This window comes from Clarias gariepinus, chromosome 8 (genome assembly GCF_024256425.1).
Source record: "Clarias gariepinus isolate MV-2021 ecotype Netherlands chromosome 8, CGAR_prim_01v2, whole genome shotgun sequence".
In the NCBI taxonomy this organism is placed as follows: Eukaryota; Metazoa; Chordata; class Actinopteri; order Siluriformes; family Clariidae; genus Clarias; species Clarias gariepinus.
Window position 1 is genome coordinate 37,383,581 of NC_071107.1, and position 21,420 is coordinate 37,405,000.

The window sequence follows — 21,420 nt, forward strand, 5'->3', positions numbered from 1 at the left end:
TCCTTAGTTATAAAAACTCCTAAGTATTAACAGCTTCTTATAAAATAAACACTTTTAACAAGAACACTGCAAATAACTTGAGTTGTGCAATTTTTAACTGCCATTAATTCACATTTATTTATATTTAAGCATAAGCCAGAAGCTTGTAAAAATGAATCAATTAAAGAGAGATTGGGCTTTCTTGTTTAATACCACAATATGAATTAGACCATATTTCACATTATTTAAAGTTCCATATTTTAGTTGAATGGAGCTGCTATTATAATTATATAAAGTTATAATGGTTTTGCAGAAAAAGGGCCCAAAGCCACATTTTCCCAGTGCTCTTAGAATACAATTATGCTCAACAGATTCAAACGCTTGACTCTTCTGAGCATAATCTAAAACAAGTCTAATATTGTTTAATATGTCAATTTTTCATAAATCCAGACCGTGTTTTTCTAAAATTAAATGCAAGACATCTCTCATTTAGACTTATTTAGCAAAAAGTAAGGCCAAAAATGTTATAATCATTATTAATTAGAGTTATAGGACGCCAATAGAGAGCAAATGTGTTTTAGGTTTCAGGATCAGAGAAATGATGCCCGAGTCAGTGATGGTGGAAGAAAGATTCTGTCAAAAAAGGAAATAAATGTTCTGCCAACATTTTATAGAACTGCAGTAACCATTGTTTCGTCGAGATTTATTATTTTTCAGGCTATTGATTGTTTGAAGAACTTCTTCAGGGTTAATCAAATGACAAAATGACATGAAATCACATACTGTAATGCTCTCTCATCATCGGTAAGACTTTTACAGTGACTGATAGAATTTAAAAAAGAAGAGTCAGAGTTATTGAATAACTAGATTGATAAAGCTTCCCATAGAATTTAGCAGTGTAATCAGCGATCGCCAAAGGATCTACAATAATCTTATTATCCATTCTTAGTTTTTCAATACAGGAATGTTTTTAAGTGATACTTTTCCAGACTACAAAATTAAGCAGCATTTACTTCTAGACCTAATAAAAGCACCCTCTGCTTTGCACCTATAAATATCATCTAGTTTATTTCGAAGCTTACTATATTCACACATGTCAGAATCAGAAACATTATCTGGCCTAGAGAGTAAAGTAAGTATAGAGTATCTTCTTCTTCTTCTTTTTCTTCTTTTAACTAAATTGCTACCAAACTGTCTGCAAAATTTTTCAACTTCATATTTACATAATTCCCAATTATTGCCAAATCATTTTTCAGATTGTGCCTTGATCCGATAATGAGTTTAGTAATCCTCTCCTTCACTTCTGAAGTTCCCTACACCGTTCGCAGCGACAGCTTGGAGACCCATCACGATGCCCCGCCCCTTGGCTCGAGCCCAGCAACGTTTGAAAACGAAACTCAACCGAGCATCTGGATCAGGACTTTCATTTCCGCAGAAGTGGATCAGTGCATCTCTCTCTCTCTCTCTCTCTCTCTCTCTCAGACCGGTAGAGTATCTCATCAGATCCACACTTACAGTCTTATTGAGATCTCTGAAACATTTCAGTTATTAAACTGGTTACTCCTAACAGTTTGTAATAAATGTAATTGTTTTTCTGCAGGAAGCAATAAACAGGATTCATCATCATCATCATCATCATCATCATCATGGCCCATGTGTGAGTACTGTGTGGTATAATGTTCCAGTCCAGCACAACTCTACTAGAACACACACACACACACACACACACACACACACACACTGACTCTGATTATCACACGTGTTTAGCCCATTATGATTAATTAATTTTCCAATCTGATTTAAATTAAAATTTTACAATCTGTAATGATTGTAATATCAAATGCTGTGTCAGTTAGTGTCCCTGCTTGTAAAGATTCCCAACAAGACCTGTGTTTAATTTAGAAGATCATTTATGCTGTCCAGACAAAAAAAAAGTCACATTCTTACCCTTTCCTTGGACCGCCTTTTGCCTTCATTACGGCCATGGCATCGTTTCAATAATCTTATGCAACGTTACAACATTTATTTACATACAAAGTCAGATTAATGTCTCTCCAAGATCCTGTATTGATGATGGGAGAGTGGACATCCCAAAGATTTTCAATGTGGTTAAGGTCTGGACTCCATGGTGGCCGATAAATTTGTGAAAATGATTCCTCATGCTCTCCGAATCACTTTTTCACAATTTGAGCCTGATGAATCTTGTCATTGTCATTCTGGAATATGTCCGTTTCATCAGGGAAGAAACCCTCCATAGATGTGATCCTCTGGTGGTTCAGTACATTCAGGTGGTCAGCTGACTTCATTTTATTGCCCCATAACGTCACTGAGTCTAGACCTGAGTAACTGATCAACCCCAGATCATAACACTGTCTCCAGAGGCTCGTACAGCAACCTTTGACAAGAACCATCCTAGATAATGACCCCTAAGATGTAACCATAGCAAGTATATGATTTAGTGATATTATATTATATTAAAGCACTTTTTGTAAGTCGCTCTGGATAAGAGCGTCTGCCAAATGCCTAAATGTAAATGTAAATTATATAAATAAATGCCGTCCGGTTATTAAAAAATTATATGAAATTAGAGATCAAAGAAATGAAAGAAATTGATTAGCTACTGTAGCAGAATATTCGCAAATTCTGGCAAGTGCCCTGTAAAATGTCCTGATACCAGAAAGTAACCTCTTCTCTTCTGTTCACTGTGTTTGGATACAGTCAGGGCATTAACTTTTACATACATGAAACAAAGCTAATGTGAGTATTATTGTTTTTGTAGTCAACCTAGATTGCTGTATTACCTCCCTTCCCTGGATACTGAAAATCTCTTAGAACAGCAAGTGAAGTTGAATCACCTGGGTGTTCTCGAACCTCAACTCAAAACCAATCTGCAGTTTGCGATTTCAGCCATGGACACACTTCCACGCATACTGAAGAAAACCGCAGAACTTGTGGTCGAAGGCGAGAAAACTCTGGTCAGAATCATGGCAGGTCGTTCCAATCTGCGTTGTGTTGTGTTCCAGGGCCATGAAGGCACCGTACTTCACCAGATAATACAGTTAGACAGAAATCTGCTTCCTGAGGACATCCATGATGCTTTTTTCCGTGGTCATGACTGTCCTTACAATACACCATGTAAGATGCAGGCTAGGGATGCTGTAGGCTATCGATCCCAGAGCCAGTTCGAAATAAATATTGTCTGCAAAGAGCTGAGACTTACCTTCTCCGATCCTAATCCAGAAGAGATGATTGCGTTGCCATCGTCTGACTGGAATTCAAAAAAATTGTAAGAATTTGAATGTTTTTGAGTTAATGATGTGTTTTTATGCTTTAAATTTGTAAAACAACATATTCTATTAAATAAAGATAAAATTAAGTGAAACTCAGTTTAAAGCAGAGAAAAATATTGCAACTAGACATGAGTGCATTTTTTCTTTAAGAATTTGTTTGCAAAAAAAGAAATATCTGTTTTGAAGGATGCAATGGCTTAAAAAAACGTATGTGAGGCCACCTCAAAAGGAGCCGCTGAACGAGGAAGAGTCAGATCACGACATCAGCAACTAAGGAAAGAAACGGTAACACGTCTCCCTCTCAGATGGTGTAAATCAGGAAGCAACTCCCTTTAAGGAGGAAGAAGCCAATTTCACATTCCCCCTGGCAGTGGCTGACCACCTGAATGTGTTTTCTGCTTCATCTCGTGACTCAAGAACCAAGAACAAAAGGAACATGTAGAATTCTAATCAATTAAAGTATGCCACTAGGGCAAATATTAAATTATATGCATGTGCTCATATATAACGTGTGATATCTTTGTGTTGTGTTCAACATGTTTCTCATAAACTTTAGGAGTGTAATCAACCTGTACAACCCTTGCTATACATAAAGGTATGAATGGGTATGCATGACAGGAGATATATATTCAACTCAACTATATATTTAACTCTGTATATTTAATGAACACTGATGTGCATGAAATCTTAGTCATATGAACCAGACTCATGTTAATACACTTTACCTAAGTTACTAAAATTGCACTGAGATGGCCTCCCACGTGACAGACCAGACCACAGGTTAAATGTCTGCATGAGAACGAAGGAACCATGTGGGCGTGGCTATGCCCACAACAACCTCTGATTGGGACAAATGGCAGGGGGACGGACCCTCGCCGTGAGATTACGTCACCCTCTGAACTGTTTGTGTATGCGTGCGTGCATGTGTGTGTGTGTGTGTGATCAAGTAGCGTAGTTTCATGTATCGTAGATTAGTCAAATAAATTTTTGTTTCTTTATAAAGAACTGTTGTCTTGGTCATGTATTTTAAAGTTTAAACATTTGCCCAGATCTTATGTACATAAGTATCTCTGAATTACAACAAAACATGGGAGGACCCGAACCAGGACTGTCACAAAGCAAAGACTGGGACACAAACTGCTAGACTACTGGCTACAGTTGCTTATTGGAGCTTCGTCTTCAACAAGTGACTGAAAGCAAGACAGTGACACATCAAAGAGTGCATGGGGGGTTTAAACCAGGCCCTGACGCTGCAGAATGGGTTATACTAGTTGCCTGGGAGAATTTACCTCTTTTATAAACAACTCAAAAGAAGGTAATTAAGTTTTGTTTGAGTCCTGACTGGGGTTCAAACAAACAAACTCTCAGACCTGGGATGCAAGCTGAACCACATGAGCTACAGAACCTTATTACAGCTTTTTGTATCATAGAACTTTTCACTTTCATATACACAACCCTGACCTTTAGCTAAAGTAAAGCAGATAGAGACTAGAGCCAGGGACGTCCCACACCAAAGACTTTTATAGAGATCTGAACCCAGGACATTACACACCACACACTGTGACACTAACCACTACACCACCTGCAGGGGGCGCCAGCTTATTGGAGCAAAAGGAGGAAGTGTTTAGACGAAGAAGAGCTGGTGGAGGATCAGCATCAGCACTTTCATGGATGTTCTCCCACTAACAGGAAGTGTAGCTCTGGGAGCACCACTAACACACACACACACACACACACACACACACACTGTACCTGTGTGTCCTGGAAAATGTTTCATGCATTAGGGAAATGTATGAAAATTAAACATAAGTGGGTGCACATATTTATAGGTGTTTGATTAATTAGTATTAAATTGAGTTTATACGCAGCAGTTAGAGTCACGACTCCAGAACATCATGTCAGATTCTCCAGATCTCAACCTGATCGAGCGTCAGTGGGACGTGCTGGAGAAACAAGTCTAATCCATGGAGTCCACACACACACACACACACACATACAGGACTTAAAGGAACTGCCACCGACGGCTTGGTGCCGCACACACGCACACAGAGGGCTAGTGGGGCATCAGTGCTGTTTTGGGGCACAAGGGGGCGCCACTCACTATTACACAGGTGGTTTTAATCTTATGGCTGATGGTCGGGTCTATAAGGACAAGAATAAGGAGACTTGAAGATGATTTTCATGATTTCTTTGACCAGGTCTTTCTCCTAGAGCAGCAAGAGAAGAAAAAGCACAAGAAAAGTTTAAATACTTTTAAAAACAGTCGACCAATGTGTGATATGTTTGAGGCTCCAAAAGAATACAGTAAAACCTCGGATTGCGAGTAACACTGTTTGTGAGTGTTCCACAAGACAAGCAAAGATTTTTGATAAATTTTGACTTGGAAAACGAACAAGTCTTTGTTTATGAGTACCGAGTATCATGTATCACGCATGCGCTTCTCGTTTTGATGCCGAGCGTCTCTGACTTTATCTCCAGAACATCTAACATGGGTTGTCCTTCTGATGAACTCATTCTTGATCTTATCCATCCTTGTCAATCCCAAGGAGAACCTTAACATCTTCAGCTCTGCCTCCCGTCTTTTCTTCAGTGCCGCTGTGTCTAAGCCGTAGAGCATTGCTGGTCTCACCACTGTCCTGTACACCTTTCCTTTCATTCTCGCTGATACTCTTTTATCACATATCACACCTGACACTTTTTTTCACCCGTTGCAACCTGCCTGTACCCGCCTCTTCACCTCCTTTCCACACTCTTCGTTGCTCTGGACTGTTGACCCTAAGTACTTAAAGTCCTACACCCTTTTTACCTCTGCTCCCTGTATCCTCACCGATCCACTTAGGTTCCTCTCATTCGCACACATGTATTCTGTCTTGCTACGGCTAACTTTCATTCCTCTTCCTTCCAGAGCGTACCTCCACCCACTCTAGATTTTCCTTCACCTGCTCTCGCTACAAAGCACAATGTTATCTGCGTACATCATTGTCCATGGAGACTTCTGTCTACCCTCATCTGTCATCCTGTCCATCACCAGAGCAAACAAGAAGGGGCTTAGAGCCGATCCTTGATGCAGACCCACCTCCACCTTGAACTCTTCTGTCACACCTACAGCACATCTTACCACTGTCTTACAGCTCTCATACATGTCCTGCACCACTCTAACATACTTCTCTGCCACTCCAGACTTCCTCATACAACATCACAGCTCCTTGGCACCCTGTCTTACGCCTTCTCTAAATCTACAAAGACACAATGCAACTCCCTGTTACCTTCTCTGTACTTCTCCGCCAGCATCCTCAAAGCAAATACTGCATCTGATGTACCCTTTCTAGGCATAAAACCATATTGCTGCTCACAAATGCTCACCTCTGCCCTTAACCTAGCTTCCACTACTCTTTCCCACAGCTTCATTGTCTGGCTCATTAGCTTTATACCTCTATAATTGCCACAGCTTTGCACATCTCCCGTTCTTAAAAATACTAATACAGTACTAATACACTTCTCCTCCATTCCTCTTAAATCCTCTCAAGATCTTGTTAAACAAACAAGTCAGAAACTCTACTGCCATCTCTCCTAAGCACTTCAAGTTCAAGTTCAAGTTCAAGTAGGCTTTATTGTCATTACAACCATATACAGTTAGTACACAGTGAAACGAAACAACGTTCCTCCAGGACCAAGGTGCTACATGCAACATAAATTTACGACATAAATTAACATAGACACTAAACTAGCTAACCAAGAGGCCTAGTTAACTGGCTAGCAGAGACAGGACAGAGAGACCTAACATAAATTACAACATAAATTAACAATAACTAACTAGCTAAGTAACATTTTTATAGACAACATAAAGTGCACGTGCAAATGTGCACTTCCATACCTCCACAGGTATGTCATCAGGACCAACAGCTTTTCCACTCTTCATCCTCTTCAACGCCCTTCTCACCTCACTTCTACTAATATTTTCTACTTCCTGTTCCACAACAGTCACCTCTTCTACTCTTCATTCTCTTTAGTTTTCCTCATTCACCAACTCCTTAAAATACTCCTTCCATCTTCCCATCACCCTCCTGGCATCTGTCAGTACATTTCCATCTCTATCTTTAATCACTCTAACCTGCTGCACATCCTTCCCATCTCTATCTCTCTGCCTCGCCAACCTGTACTGTGAGAAACTGAAAAATTACAATTAATAAAATAAAATAAAATAAAATAAAATATCCTTAATCCAGATTTTATCAATTAATGACATAACATTTATCTTAGATGGATGGTCTAATTCTCAAAAACGTTTAACCTAAAGTAAGACCTAACACACTATAACTATAATAATAACAAAACTGAAAGGTTGTCTTATGAATAATAATTAAAAAACTAAGTTAAAGCAGATGGGCTAAAGAACAGATCATATATATAGTAAATGAACAGCTTTCTTCTTTCCAATCCACTCTTCGTCTTGACTCATTTGCATACAGACGGTTATTGGATGTTTACCGAGGCCTCAGGGGAAGTGTGTGTGTGTGTGTGTGTGTGTGTGTGTGTGTGTGTGTGTGTGTGTGTGTGTGTGTGTGTGTGTGTGTGTGTGTGTGTGTGTGAATGTGTGTGTGTGTGTGTGTGTGTGTGTGAATGTGTGTGTGTGTGTGTGTGTGTGTGTGTGTGTGTGTGTGTGTGTGTGTGTGTGCTGCAGCCTGTGAATGAATACACACAGCGGGGGGGCAGAGACTTGAGAGAAATCTAATACCGTATTGTGTAGTGTCCCTTTTTCTACGGATTTTCTACTGCAGATCAGTTTATCAACTTGTAATATATTCATTTTGTGAGTATATTACCATGTGCTTTCTCAACATTTCAAAATTTTGATTTGAAGGGGCAAGACATTTATTTGCCCCCTCTTAACATCCCCCCTCCCTCTTCAATTTTTATAATTTTTACTAAATGAGTACTTGCTCAATACCTTCTAGGTCGTGTGACCCCATGACCCCAAAATAATACCAAAATGATCTACTTGGTCATCCGCCACAAGGTACACCTCTTCCCAAAATAGCCCAAAAACATAATACAATTGTTGGAGCAAAAATAACTATATATATCCACCAGGTCATGTGACTCTAAACTAGAACCTCAATAATCTGGTATTGAAGAAATATTATTTTATTTAAAAAAAACAATTAACTAAAAACTAAGGGTAAAGGGAATGAACAAATTTCGTTTGTACAGTTTTTTTGTTTTTGTTTTTTTTTTGTTTTCTTGCTGGAGCGTGAAAAAAATGGAGCTTCAAAAATTCATTCATATTTATATCATTATTATTGAGGACGATAAAAATGTACATTTCAATTTAATCAGGAAATCCTTCGTATTATATAGACGAATAATCTGTAAAGAAAAATAATAAATCTCCATGCACCTTTAATCAATGATTATTATAATAACAAATCAATTATTTACGAGTTATACACGTTTGAGTAGTATGCTTTACAATAATCAGTTTTTGTTTCGATAAATATTCTATACTTGATGTAAGTAGTGTGAAATTTTCACAGCAGCATCTGAGGTGCTTATGTTACCATGGTAACGCACGGAGGACGTGACGTCTGCGCTGGTGACTTCGCAGGGTGTTCCAAATGGTGGTGTTTTGTCGAGGTAAGTTCCCTTTACCGATATTCCCTACAAATGGAGCAGGGAGTAGGAAGCTTCCTGTGAACGGAGCAGGGAGTAGGGAGAACCCTGTGAAGTGCACTTCGGAATGGGACTCAGCCTGAAGTGTAATCCACAGGGTGTGGCCAACTTCCTACTCCCTCAAAGGGACAAAAGTGCACCGACGCTGATGTCAATTCCCCCCGTGCGTTACCATGGTAGCATAAGCACCTCGGATAGCTGTCGCTGCTGTTGTGGAAATTTTACACTGCAGAAATTAAATATTGAATATTTATTGACATGAAAACTAATAGCATTCTAAAACATATGCTGTTAAAACATGTATAACTTATAAATAAATTATTTGATTAGTTTACAAGATGTAAGGTGATTTATTAATTTTTACAGATTACTAGTCTATATACAGTAATACTAAGGATTTTTTGATTGGTTGTTCTTGATAACAATGATAATAAATATATAAATCCTTTTTCAAGCTCCATATTTTAACGCTCCAGCGAGACGCACTGACTGATGGGAGATATTTAATTCCCTCTTCCAGTAAACTGAAGACCTGTGGTTCACTGTTTGCAGGACAGCTTGGAGACCCGCCCCCTTTACACCCTTTGCTCGAGCAGCAGATCTGGGAGGCGGGGCCAAGCGCTGTGACGTCTGAAAACGAAACTTTTTCAAGACATTTGAAAACGAAACTTACCCGAGCATCTGGATCAGGAGTTTTATTTCTGCAGAAGTGGATCAGTGCATCTCTCTCTCTCTCAGACCGGTAGAGTATCTCATCAGATCCACACTTACTGTCTTATTGAGATCTCTAAAACATTTTATTTATTAAACTGGTTACTCCTAACAGTTTGTAATAAATGTAATTGTTTTTCTGCAGGAAGCAATAAACAGGATTCATCATCATCATCATCATCATCGTCATCATCATGGCCTCTGTGTGAGTATTGTGTGGTATAATGTTTTACACACACACACGCACACACAGCCTGGAGCTGGAGATCATGTCTGATCTGTGCAGTCTGATGAAACTCATCCTACAGCATGTCTCCAAAGTCTTTACACACTTTTAAACAGGATGTTACTTTATTTAGCCGTATCTTTAGCAAACACACACACAGAGTCGTCTCTCACGCTCATGATGAACGGTGCATGTTAAAAGCATTGAAGCTCTGAAATCAGATTCAGTGTGTAGAACCAAGATGCATTGTGTGTTAAATGAATGAAACATATTATGGCCCTGGGTGTGCAGTTTCAGGAAAATAATCATCTTCAGGACGGTAGCTGTAACTCTCATATGTGTTAAGCCTTTTGTTTCTGTAATCTAGATTGGAGTATACGGTCCCTTCCCTGGATACTGAAAATCTCCTAGAACAGCGAGTGAAGTTGAATCAGCTGGGTGTTCTCGACCCCGAACTCAAAACCAATCTGCAGTTTGCGATTTCAGCGATGGACAAACTGCCAAACACCCTGAAGAAAAACGCAGAACTCGTGGTCGAAGGCGAGAAAACTCTGGTCAAAATCAGAGCAGGTCGTCCCAGTCTGCGTTGTGTTGTGTTCCAGGGCCATGAAGGCACCGTACTTCACCAGACAATACACGTCAACAGAGAACTGCTTCCTGAGGACATCCATGAGGCTTTTTTCATTGGCCATGACTGTCCTCACGATGAACCATGTTGGATGCAGGCTAGGACGGCTCTGAATCATCTATTTAAATGCCAATTACAAATAAATATTATCTGTAAAGAGGTGAGAGTTACCTTCTCCAGTCCTGAACCAGAGGGGACGATTATGGTACCGTCTAAATAAATAAATAAATAAATTTTTTTTAATGTTGTTCAGTTAATAAGCATTTTTATGCTGTAGATTTATAAAACTATGAATGCTGATAAATAAAGCAAAAATGTTGAACAAATCTCAAATCAAAGTATATTATCGCTATATCTGAGTGCCTTTTTTTCTTTAAGAATTTGTGTGCAAAAAAGATAATTATTTATATGTTTTTAAGTTAAGGTTTATTTATTCTCTTCTGTGTGCAATAGATGATGCTTTACTGTATAAGTACATATTTATATATAATATATAAATAAAAAAAGGTTTAGTCTGTACATTGGGCAGAACTCGCACTTTCAATGATGTCTTTATGTTTTATTCACTGGAGGACTAGAAACCTCTATAACAGCGCTGAAGTGGTATAAGTGAATTTTAACACGCTGGAGTGGTTTTAAGACAAAACTTCAACTTTATCCTTTTATCTACTTTTTCCATTTCTCATCTGTGATTCACTCTCCGATTACCGAACAGGGAGTGTATTTGTCTGAGCACCAAAGAAGGACAACTTAGTGTAAACAAGGCGTAAGATACTCAACCTTACAGAATGGGATTTCTTTGTATTAATAAGTTAGACAGAAAGTTCTGCTGTACAGAGAGACACACAGACATGGACGTGGGCTTCAACCTCAAATAATAATAATAATAATAATAATAATAATAATAATAATGATATCACTGATTACATTAAAGATCAGATCAGATCAGATTATTATTAGCTTTAACATTTTAATTGTTTATAAAAACTCTTTAACCATAAATGACGAGTACTAACATTTTTTTAAAACATATGACATTTGAACTATGAAACTGCCTTATATGGACAGATTTAAACCCTGCCCCTTTACACGACATCATTTTGTAGCCACGCCTCCTGGCTTAGTGTCACTTCCAAATCATGTTGCCAGAAAGTGAAACCCAGAGCAAAGTGTCTTTAGCCTGTCATGTGACATGAGATGCTATACTTTGCTTCACTTATTTGATTACACATTATTTAGCAAGAAGAAATTAAAGTTTGAAGATAGGTACCATGGTCATTATGTAAATACAGTTTAAGTTCAAAAATTCTTGCTAAAGACAGGAAAGCACTGCTGGTTAAAGGCAATAAGACTCTGAGATTCCTTCTGTTTCATGAACACAATACAATCAAATTTCACCAAATAATCAAGTTATTTGTTTGAGAGACATCCGAAAGGTTTCTCCTGCAGCTTTCTTGGTATTTCATGGTGCTTTACGTCATGATTGGGCTGCTGGTTTTGGATGAGGCATAGATGCTAATGTAACCAAATAAGAGAAGCAAAGTATAGGATCTCATGTCACATGACAGGCTAAAAACACTTTGCTTTGAGTTTCGCTTTCTGGCAACATGATTTGCAAGTGACAATAAGCCAGAAGGCGTGTCTACAAAGTGATGTTGTGTAAAGGGCTAATGTGGCTAAGTTGGTTCTTCGAGCTCACCTGTTGTTGATGATTAGTAGAGCTGGATTGACTTGTCTAGGATTATTGCACGATCATGCGTTGGTTTAAAAGGCGATATACATTGACAGTAGAAACACTAATTACAAGCCCTTTGATTGGTTGATGAAATGGCAAAAGAGTGAGCTTAATTTTTTCTCAAGCGAAGCAAGAGCTTTTATTAGAGGGTAATGGAGAATTTCAAGCTTATATATATATATATATATATATATATCAAGGATTCAAGGATTCAAGGAGCTTTATTGTCATACCAGCACACTTCCATGTTCTGGTACAAAATTAGGACCCGGGTCCAGTTTAAGCCACAGAGATAGCATAGTAGTATAAATATGAGGGTGTAAATATGTATATACATAAATATAAATAAGAGCAGTCAGAGATATCTTATGCAGGAATTTAGACATAAACTATACATAGTGTATTGCACATTTTCAGAGACTGTGTTGCACACATTGTATATTCGACTTATAGGGTTATATATATATATATATGTATTGCACCATAGAGTTATATTACACTAAAAGTTTGATTGTGTTTAATGGGAGAGGACCTACAGAGCACAGCTAGAGTTCAGCAGTCTAATTGCTTCAGGGTAAAAGCTGTTTTTGAGCCTGGTGGTCTTGCACTGAAGGCTCCTCAGCCTTCTGCCCGAGGGAAGAGGTTGAAATAGAGCATGTGCAGGGTGGGTGGAGTCCTTAATAATGCGGAGGGCTCTTCCTCTGCATCTTGCAGTGTACAGTTTAGTGATAGAGGGGAGCCTGCTCCCCACTGTCCTCTGTGCAGCTTTAACTACTCTCTGCAGGGCTTTCCTCTCAGCTACGGTGCTATTGCCATGCCACACAGTGATGTAGGAGCTGATGATGCTTTCAACCGCTCCTCGATATAAACTCTTCAGAACCAGCCTTCCAAGCCCAGCTCGTTTTAGCTTCCTGAGGAAGTAGAGGCGCTGGTGGGCCTTTTTAATCAGGCCCGAGGTGTTGATGCTCCAGTTTAAGTCCTTAGCTATATGGACGCCTAGATACTTAAAGCTGGAGACCACTTCCACAGCTGCTCCATCAATGTGTAGGGGAAGAGGAGTTCGCTTGTCCTTTCTGAAGTCCACCACCATCTCTTTGGTCTTTTTACATTGATGCAGAGGTTATTTCCCCTACACCACTGTACCAGTTGTTCTACCTCCTCTCTGTAATAGGATTCATCGTTGTCAGTGATGCGTCCCACTACTGCTGTGTCATCTGCGAATTTGACTATATGACAGCTGGAGTGTCTCGCTATGCGGTCATACGTCAACAGAGTGAACAGGAGGGGGCTCAGCACACAACCTTGAGGCGAGCCTGTGCTGATGGTGACGGTGGAGGAGATGGTGTCATGGATCTTGACAGTTTGAGATCTGTTGGTCAGGAAGTCTAGGACCCAGTTTCCTACTAAAGGGCTAAGGCCAAGAGAGGAAAGCTTTAGAATTAATGTCTGTGGAGAGATGGTGTTGAAGGCACCATATATATATGTGTGTGTGTGTGTATATATATATATATATATATATATATATATATATATACACTCACCTAAAGGATTATTAGGAACACCTGTTCAATTTCTCATTAATGCAATTATCTAATCAACCAATCACATGGCAGTTGCTTCAATGTATTTAGGGGTGTGGTCCTGGTCAAGACAATCTCCTGAACTCCAAACTGAATGTCAGAATGGGAAAGAAAGGGGATTTAAGCAATTTCGAGCGTGGCATGGTTGTTGGTGCCAGACGGGTCGGTCTGAGTATTTCACAATCTGCTCAGTTACTGGGATTTTCACACACAACCATTTCTAGGGTTTACAAAGAATGGTGTGAAAAGGGAAAAACATCCAGTATGCGGCAGTCCTGTGGGCGAAAATGCCTTGTTGATCCTAGAGGTCAGAGGAGAATGGGCCGACTGATTCAAGCTGATAGAAGAGCAACTTTTTTGGACCGCAAAACCCTACAGCGGATAGTGAGGACAGCGGAGAAGATCATCGGGGTCTCTCTTCCCTCCTTTGAAGACATCTACACCACACGCTGCATCCGCAAAGCCAACAGCATTGTGGCTGATCGGACACACCCCTCTCACACACACTTCACACTCCTGCCATCTGGAAAAAGGTACCGAAGCATTCGGGCACACACATCCAGACTGTGCAACAGCTTTTTTCCACAAGCCATCCGTCTCCTCAACAAAAAGGGACTGGACTGATAAACACACACACACACATACACAAACATTATACACACACACACACATACACAAACATTATACACACACACACACACACACACACACACACACACACACACACATACACAAACATTATCACTCAGCTTAACTCAACTACATCAATACATCAAAACACTGTGACTGGACTGACTAATCAACACAAGCGCAGACACACTGACCCACACAAACTATCGTACACACATCTGTAAATGCCTCACTGTTTATATCTTCTGCACAATATTCATTACTTTTTGCACAAATCTCAGTTCTTGCTGCTATGTTTTACTACCTCAACACCATATTTTATGTTCTGATATGTCGTTGTTGTCGCACCGTCACTTTGTTGTTGCTCGTTTGCACATTTGCACGTGCACTTTATGTTGTCTGTTGTCTGTAGATAGTCTTCCTTAGTTAGTTTTTAGTTAGTTTTTGTTAATTTATGTTGTAATTTATGTTAGGACTATCTGTCTTGTCTCTGCTAGCCAGCTAACTAGGCCTCTTAGTTAGCTAGTTTAGCTTCTCTGTTAATTTATGTTGTAAGTTTATGTTGCATGTAGCACCTTGGTCCTGGAGGAACGTTGTTTTGTTTCACTGTGACTAACTGTATATGGTTGAAGTGACAATATGGCCTACTTGTACTTAGCTAGTTAGTTATTGTTAATTTATGTTGTAATTTATGTTAGGTCTCTCTGTCCTGTCTCTGCTAGCCAGTTAACTAGGCCTCTTGGTTAGCTAGTTTAGTGTCTATGTTAATTTATGTCGTAAATTTATGTTGCATGTAGCACCTTGGTCCTGGAGGAACGTTGTTTCGTTTCACTGTGTACTAACTGTATATGGTTGTAATGACAATAAAGCCTACTTGAACTTGAACTTGAACTTGACTTGACTTGACTTGACTTGAACTTTGACTGAAATAACCACTCGTTACAACCGAGGTATGCAGCAAAGCATTTGTGAAGCCACAACACGCACAACCTTGAGGCGGATGGGCTACAACAGCAGAAGACCCCACCGGGTACCACTCATCTCCACTACAAATAGGAAAAAAAGGCTACAATTTGCACGAGCTCACCAAAATTGGACAGTTGAAGACTGGAAAAATGTTGCCTGGTCTGATGAGTCTCGATTTCTGTTGAGACGTTCAAATGGTAGAGTCAGAATTTGACGTAAACAGAATGAGAACATGGATCCATCATGCCTTGTTACCACTGTGCAGGCTGGTGGTGGTGGTGTAATGGTGTAGGGGTGTTTTCTTGGCACACTTTAGGCCCCTTAGTGCCAATTGGGCATCGTTTAAATGCCACAGGCTACCTGAGCATTTTTTCTGACCATGTCCATCCCTTTATGACCACCATGTACCCATCCTCTGATGGCTACTTCCAGCAGGATAATGCACCATGTCACATCTTCATCAACTGCAAGACGCTATCCTATCAATATGGGCCAACATTTCTAAAGAATGCTTTCAGCATTTCAGTTGAATTAATGCCACGTAGAATTGAGGCAGTTCTGAAGGCGAAAGGGGGTCAAACACCGTATTAGTGTGGTGTTCCTAATAATCCTTTAGGTGAGTGTATATATTACACATCACAAATTCTATTTGTATTAATTGCTCTTTTTGTCATCTTTAATGTCAGAGCCAGCAGTGGACCAAGCATGGGAACAAGTAAAAGTGAAGTACAAAAACATCTTAAGAAATGGTTATCTTTAGCGTAGAGATAGGCTCATTTGTTATAAAACATTGGAAAATGAAGGTCATGCGCTAAAATGCCCCCCCCCCCCAACATAATCGCTATCAAATATTGTATTAGAACATAAGTTCGTAGGTTAATGGTTTACAAATTACATGACAATAAAATAAAATAAGTAATATGAAAATAAATATGCTGTATATAAAAAATATATTTTTTTCATATACAACATGTATACTTTTATATTGTTTATTTTATAATTAAATTAGTTTCGTCTAATTTTTCATCATAAACAATATTTATTTGTATTATATTTGAATGTTTATTTGCATATTCATGACAAAACCCTGAAAAATAAATGTGCCACAAAATACTAAAAACACAAAAACATAAAACTCCAAAAACTCAAACACCGAGTCTTAGGGTGCACAGCGCCCTCTAGGGGTGATCCCTCACACGTTCAAGCTCGTACAGTAATAATAATTACAGCAGCTGCAGAATCCTAAATACCAGGAACTTTCAACATGTAAATAAATGCTGAAACATTTTTTAGACTTAAGTCACAGAATGTAAATATCTCCCTACGGGTATAGTGTACACTACCAGTCTAAAGTTTGTACACCCCTTATAACTCCATGGTCTTTCCTGATGTTTTTATCTTATGTAATTAATTAATGCCATATGTGTAATTTAATTGTTTTAAAAGCTTCGGTATTCTTTTAAAATATAAAAAATAAATCACTTTTAAATAATTAAATAAGGAGGTGTGTCCAAATGTTTGCTTTGTATACTGATATATACCGAGAAAGAACATTACCCTGAAACTATTTACTATTTTGTGCTTTACACAATCAAAAGAATTATTTATGTGTGTAAAATATGAGTGTGTCTGAATCAGAATGATCAGATCGTCCCTGATGAAGGAGCCGAGGGTGACGGTGCTGAGGGAAAAAACTCCCTGAGATGGTAACAGGAAGAAACCTTGAGAGGGACCAGACTCAACAGGGAACCCATCCCCATCTGGGTGATAACGGATAGCAGGGATTGATCTGCACTCATACTGTGTGTTAGGAGGCTGGAAGTTCAGTATAACAGGAGATGTGGAGAAGTTCATATGGAGTCCAGGTCGTTATTGGAGGTTCAGGTAGACTGTAGGAAACTCCAGTCACAGCAAAACATGGGAGGACTCGAACCAGGACTGTCACAAAGCAAAGACTGGGACACAAACTGCTAGACTACTGGCTACAGTTGCTTATTGGGAGCTTCGTCTTCAACAAGTGACTGTAAGCAAGACAGTGACACATCAAAGAGTGCATGGGGGGTTTAAACCAGGCCCTGACGCTGCAGAATGGGTTATACTAGTTGCCTGGGAGAATTTACCTCTTTTATAAACAACTCAAAAGAAGATAATTAAGTTTTGTTTGAGTCCTGACTGGGGTTCAAACAAACAAACTCTCAGACCTGGGATGCAAGCTGAACCACATGAGCTACAGGACCTTATTACAGCTTTTTGTATCATAGAACTTTTCACTTTCATATACACAACCCTGACCTTTAGCTAAAGTAAAGCAGGTCGAGACTAAAGCCAGGGACGTCCCACACCAAAGACTTTTATAGAGATCTGAACACAGGACATTACACACCACACAATGTGACACTAACCACTACACCACCTGCAGGGGACGCCAGCTTATTGGAGTTCTGGCTTTAATAAATGTCTCTAAGCAAGAGGAGGAAGCATTTAGAAGAAGAGCTGGTTGAGGATCAGCATCAGCACTTTCATGGCTCTGGGAGCACCACACACACACACACCTTCAGAGGGCCAGTGGAGTCCAGGCCTCAATGGGTCAGTGCTGCTTTGGGGCACAAGGGGGCGCCACTCAATATTACGCAGGTGGTTTTAATCTTATGGCTGATAGATTTATATGTGTCAGGTCTATTTGGACATGAATAAGGAGACATGAAGACGAATATCATGATCTCTTTGACCAGGTCTTTCTTCTGGAGCAGAAAGAGAAGAAAAGCACAAGAAACATTAAAACAAATGTGTGATACGTTTGAGGCACCAAAAGAATAAAATTATCCTCAAAAAATGTGTCAAATATAGCAGTTTAATCAATCTTTAATTTTTACTTTTAAAATATGTAATAATGTATTTAGTATATATTTAATAAATGTTGGATCTAATATTTTAGACACGTTTAAATCTCTTATCACACAGGCATAACAGCGAGACATTACTGTAACTGCTCTGTTCCTACAGACACGTTTACTCATCCTAATATCCTAATGTACATGAGAGTTGTTATAATAATTATCTGTAATGTACAGTTTGTACACGTATGGAATCAGCGCAGCACCAAAACCAGCCACAGTGACTTTAATTTAAGTTTAAACACAGATGTGATTTCCCTGCACAGCACACAAACACGTCAGAACTCACGACTAACACTTAAAGGGAGCGAACAACAGCAGCAACGTGACACATGACACCAGGATAATCAACAGGAATTCCGACTTATATACTGACAAAAATATTAACACATAAACACACGTATATACACATTCAATAAATTACATAATGTTAGCATAAAATAATCACATTTAAACAATCTTTAATAGTCATTTTTAAAATATTTTATAATGTATTTTATATACATTTCCTATACTTTAGATCTATATCTCAGACATGATTAAATCTCTAACACACGGGTATAGCGGGCCAGCAGACATCACACGTTCGACACGTTTACTTTGGTTCTAGAACGAGACAGAGATTTTGAGTGACAGTAAATATAAAAAATTGATATTGCGAGAGCTGCTGGTAATCGTTTCTGTTTCTACATTTGTGCGTCTGAAGCCGAGTGCGTTTAAACACCGCATACATTAAATAGATTCATTTACTGGATTGTGCGCTGAAGGAACCTGAAGAAGCGAGACAAAGCAATAAAGCAAAAAAATAATAATTTTAACACTAGATTAAACACATTCATGTTTTTTAAGTTTCTTTCTCCTAAAACACATACATTTATGGAAGCACACATGAAAGATATATATAATAAAACAACATTATCAAAATAAGTAACTGTTAAGGTTAGAGGTAGGGTGAGTGTTGGAGGCGGGGAAAATGTTTGGGTTAGGGGCGGGGTGAGTGCTACAGGCGGGGTGTTAGAGGCGGAGTTATTGTAAGGGTTAGAGGTGGGGTAAGTGTAAGATGCGGGGTAAGGGTCAGAGGCGGGGTGAGGGCCAGAGGCGGGGTTATTGTTAGGGTTAGAGGTGGGGTAAGTGTAAAAAGCGGGGTGAGTGTTAGAGGCGGGGTGAGTGTTAGAGGCGGGGTAAGAGTTAGAGGCGGGGGAAGTGTCAGAGGCGGGGTGAGTGGCAGAGGCGGCGTAAGTGTCAGAGGCGGGGTGAGTATCAGAGGTAGACATGAGAGAATACAGAAGACGGAAGATTTAAAGCGAGCATTAAAGCCTTGCCTGCGATTTATGTTCGTCACGCTTGCATCTAAACCGCTGTTTGCGCGCGTGTGTGTGTGTGTGTGTTTGTGAGAGTGTGTAAGTGCCGGCAATGGCCATGACCAGAAATACATTTGGTTGTAATGAGCAAATGTACAAAACCTCAGTGTAATTACTCCGGTGAGTGTGAGGCGCTCGTGCACCAGGTGGAGTCTCACCCAGCAGGAGCGCAGGATCACACCGAGCTGCCCTCAACGTTTAAGGCTTTAAATATATTGTATTATTATGATCTTTAAATATATATATTTATAAATTTCGCACAGATTCTAACTTTAAACTGTATTTGTGTCAACATGGTCCCTTGGTTCTGCCGCGCATCGTGGGTTCAGTGCGTCGTCTCTTGTCTAGCTAGAGGTGGACATGGTTAGAGGCGGAGTTAGATGTTGAGGTAGGTTTAGAGGCGGGGTTAGAGGCAGATTTAGCGTTAGCATCAACCGTATGAAAAATCTCACCACATCTCACTTTGTCGCTCGAATTCCTACAAATATTTTTGAGGCTTTTAAAGAATAATACAGTGTATAAGGTAATAAAGGGTTCTTGTACCAAGAAATGTAAAAAAAAAAAGTTAAATGTCATAAGCTGATTATTGATAACGAGTAATATGCTTTTGACAAAAAAAATGCCTTTAAATAATATTAAATACATACAAAAGTAAATAAAACATTTTTTAACTATAGTAAGACAAAGTACAAATTATCTAAAACCAATGAAATCTATTAAATATTTAAAATCTTCGGGGCATGCCGAAGCTCCTCCCCCTTTTGCATCAGACATTTAGGCAGCGACAGGTGCATTGACGTCGCATCCTAACGAGTGATATATGGAAGGGGCTTAATGATGGCTCCTCCCACCATTAACTGGTTTAACACATCTGTAAAAAAAGAGGGAAAAGTGTGACTGTCCAAGAACTGGTTTAATCATTGTATTTATTGATTTATTTACAATTTATTATATCCTTTTAAGTTTAAAATGCCGTCTCCAGCGTCTGTGTGTAAGACAATAGCAGTGGAGTGATGTTAATGACTTACAATGTTTGGTTTTTTTTTTTTGTAATTGAGGCAGTTGGTGGTCGTTGGGTCTCACCTGAGGGAAGCAGCAGTATAGTCAAAGTCTCGGGCATGGCGGCTGGTGGACGAGCCTCTGACACTATGACCTTTGACCTCTTGACCTGAGGCGAGTCGGTTACCACCTGAAAGACGGATCCCTGGGACACGATGTAGATTTTTACTGGTTAGTGTGTAGCATCAGAAAGATTAAGCTGCTGTCGGGAGAGCTTTCACAAGTTAGCTGCACGGTATTGCATAAGAATAAGTGTGTGTGTGTGTGTGTGTGTGTTTAAGAATCATAAAGTTAAAGGTGCACATCATGAGGAGATATAACTCACACATACCAGCCCTGTGGCACGAGACAGAGAAATGGTTTCTAGTTTTCTCTTCAGGCTTGGCCGACTTGTGGAAGACAGATCTTTATCCGGCTGTTCTCTGAGAGAGAGAGAGAGAGAGAGAAAGGGGATAAAGAGAGGGGGGGCAGAGAGGGACAGGGAGAAAAAGAGGCAGAGAGAGAGAGGGAGAAAGAGAGAGAGAGAGGGAGGTTGACAGGGAGAGAGAGAGGGAGAGAGAGAGAGAGAGAGAGAGGGAGAGAGGGAAAGCGAGGGAGAGAGAGAGAGAGAAAGAGAAAGGGGATAGAGAGAGAGAGAGAAAGAGAGGGAGAGGGAAAGGGGATAAAGAGAGGGGGGGCAGAGAGGGACAGG

General features: G+C 39.6%; 2 protein-coding genes across 6 annotated transcripts in view; one reads left to right on the top strand and one right to left on the bottom strand.

Annotated features, from left to right (window-relative positions):
- The first annotated feature begins 1,439 nt into the window (after positions 1–1,439).
- LOC128528623 (uncharacterized) lies at positions 1,440–10,739 on the top strand. Of its 5 annotated transcripts, XM_053501598.1 has the most exons (4): positions 1,440–1,465; positions 1,580–1,636; positions 2,759–3,265; positions 3,456–4,260. In XM_053501598.1, exons 2-4 carry the CDS (start codon positions 1,626–1,628, stop codon positions 3,541–3,543), a joined length of 606 nt encoding a protein of 201 aa, XP_053357573.1. In that variant the 5' UTR covers positions 1,440–1,465; positions 1,580–1,625; the 3' UTR covers positions 3,544–4,260. The 5 variants fall into 5 exon arrangements, with proteins under 5 accessions (XP_053357573.1, XP_053357575.1, XP_053357577.1 ...); XM_053501600.1 differs by lacking the exons at positions 1,440–1,465; positions 2,759–3,265; positions 3,456–4,260 and adding exons at positions 9,837–9,855; positions 10,244–10,739 and having other exon boundaries at positions 1,479–1,614; XM_053501602.1 differs by lacking the exons at positions 1,440–1,465; positions 2,759–3,265; positions 3,456–4,260 and adding exons at positions 9,837–9,855; positions 10,244–10,739 and having other exon boundaries at positions 1,479–1,611.
- Positions 10,740–18,270: 7,531 nt separating this feature from the next.
- hif1aa (hypoxia inducible factor 1 subunit alpha a) overlaps positions 18,271–21,420 on the bottom strand; it is a 15,877-nt gene continuing 12,727 nt past the window's right edge. Inside the window, exons 12-14 of the mRNA XM_053501590.1 lie at positions 21,061–21,151; positions 20,754–20,874; positions 18,271–20,541 (exon numbers count right to left, since the gene is read on the bottom strand). Of these exons, the coding sequence (XP_053357565.1) occupies positions 20,477–20,541; positions 20,754–20,874; positions 21,061–21,151 (277 nt within the window). The 3' untranslated portion in view covers positions 18,271–20,476. The remainder of the gene's footprint in view (positions 20,542–20,753; positions 20,875–21,060; positions 21,152–21,420) is intronic.

Bases quoted from the DNA above. Each gene is read 5' to 3' on its own strand.
- LOC128528623 (XM_053501598.1), top strand. The intron at 3,266-3,455 runs GTAAGAATTTGA...TCTGTTTTGAAG, and splicing joins GACTGGAATTCAAAAAAATT to GATGCAATGGCTTAAAAAAA.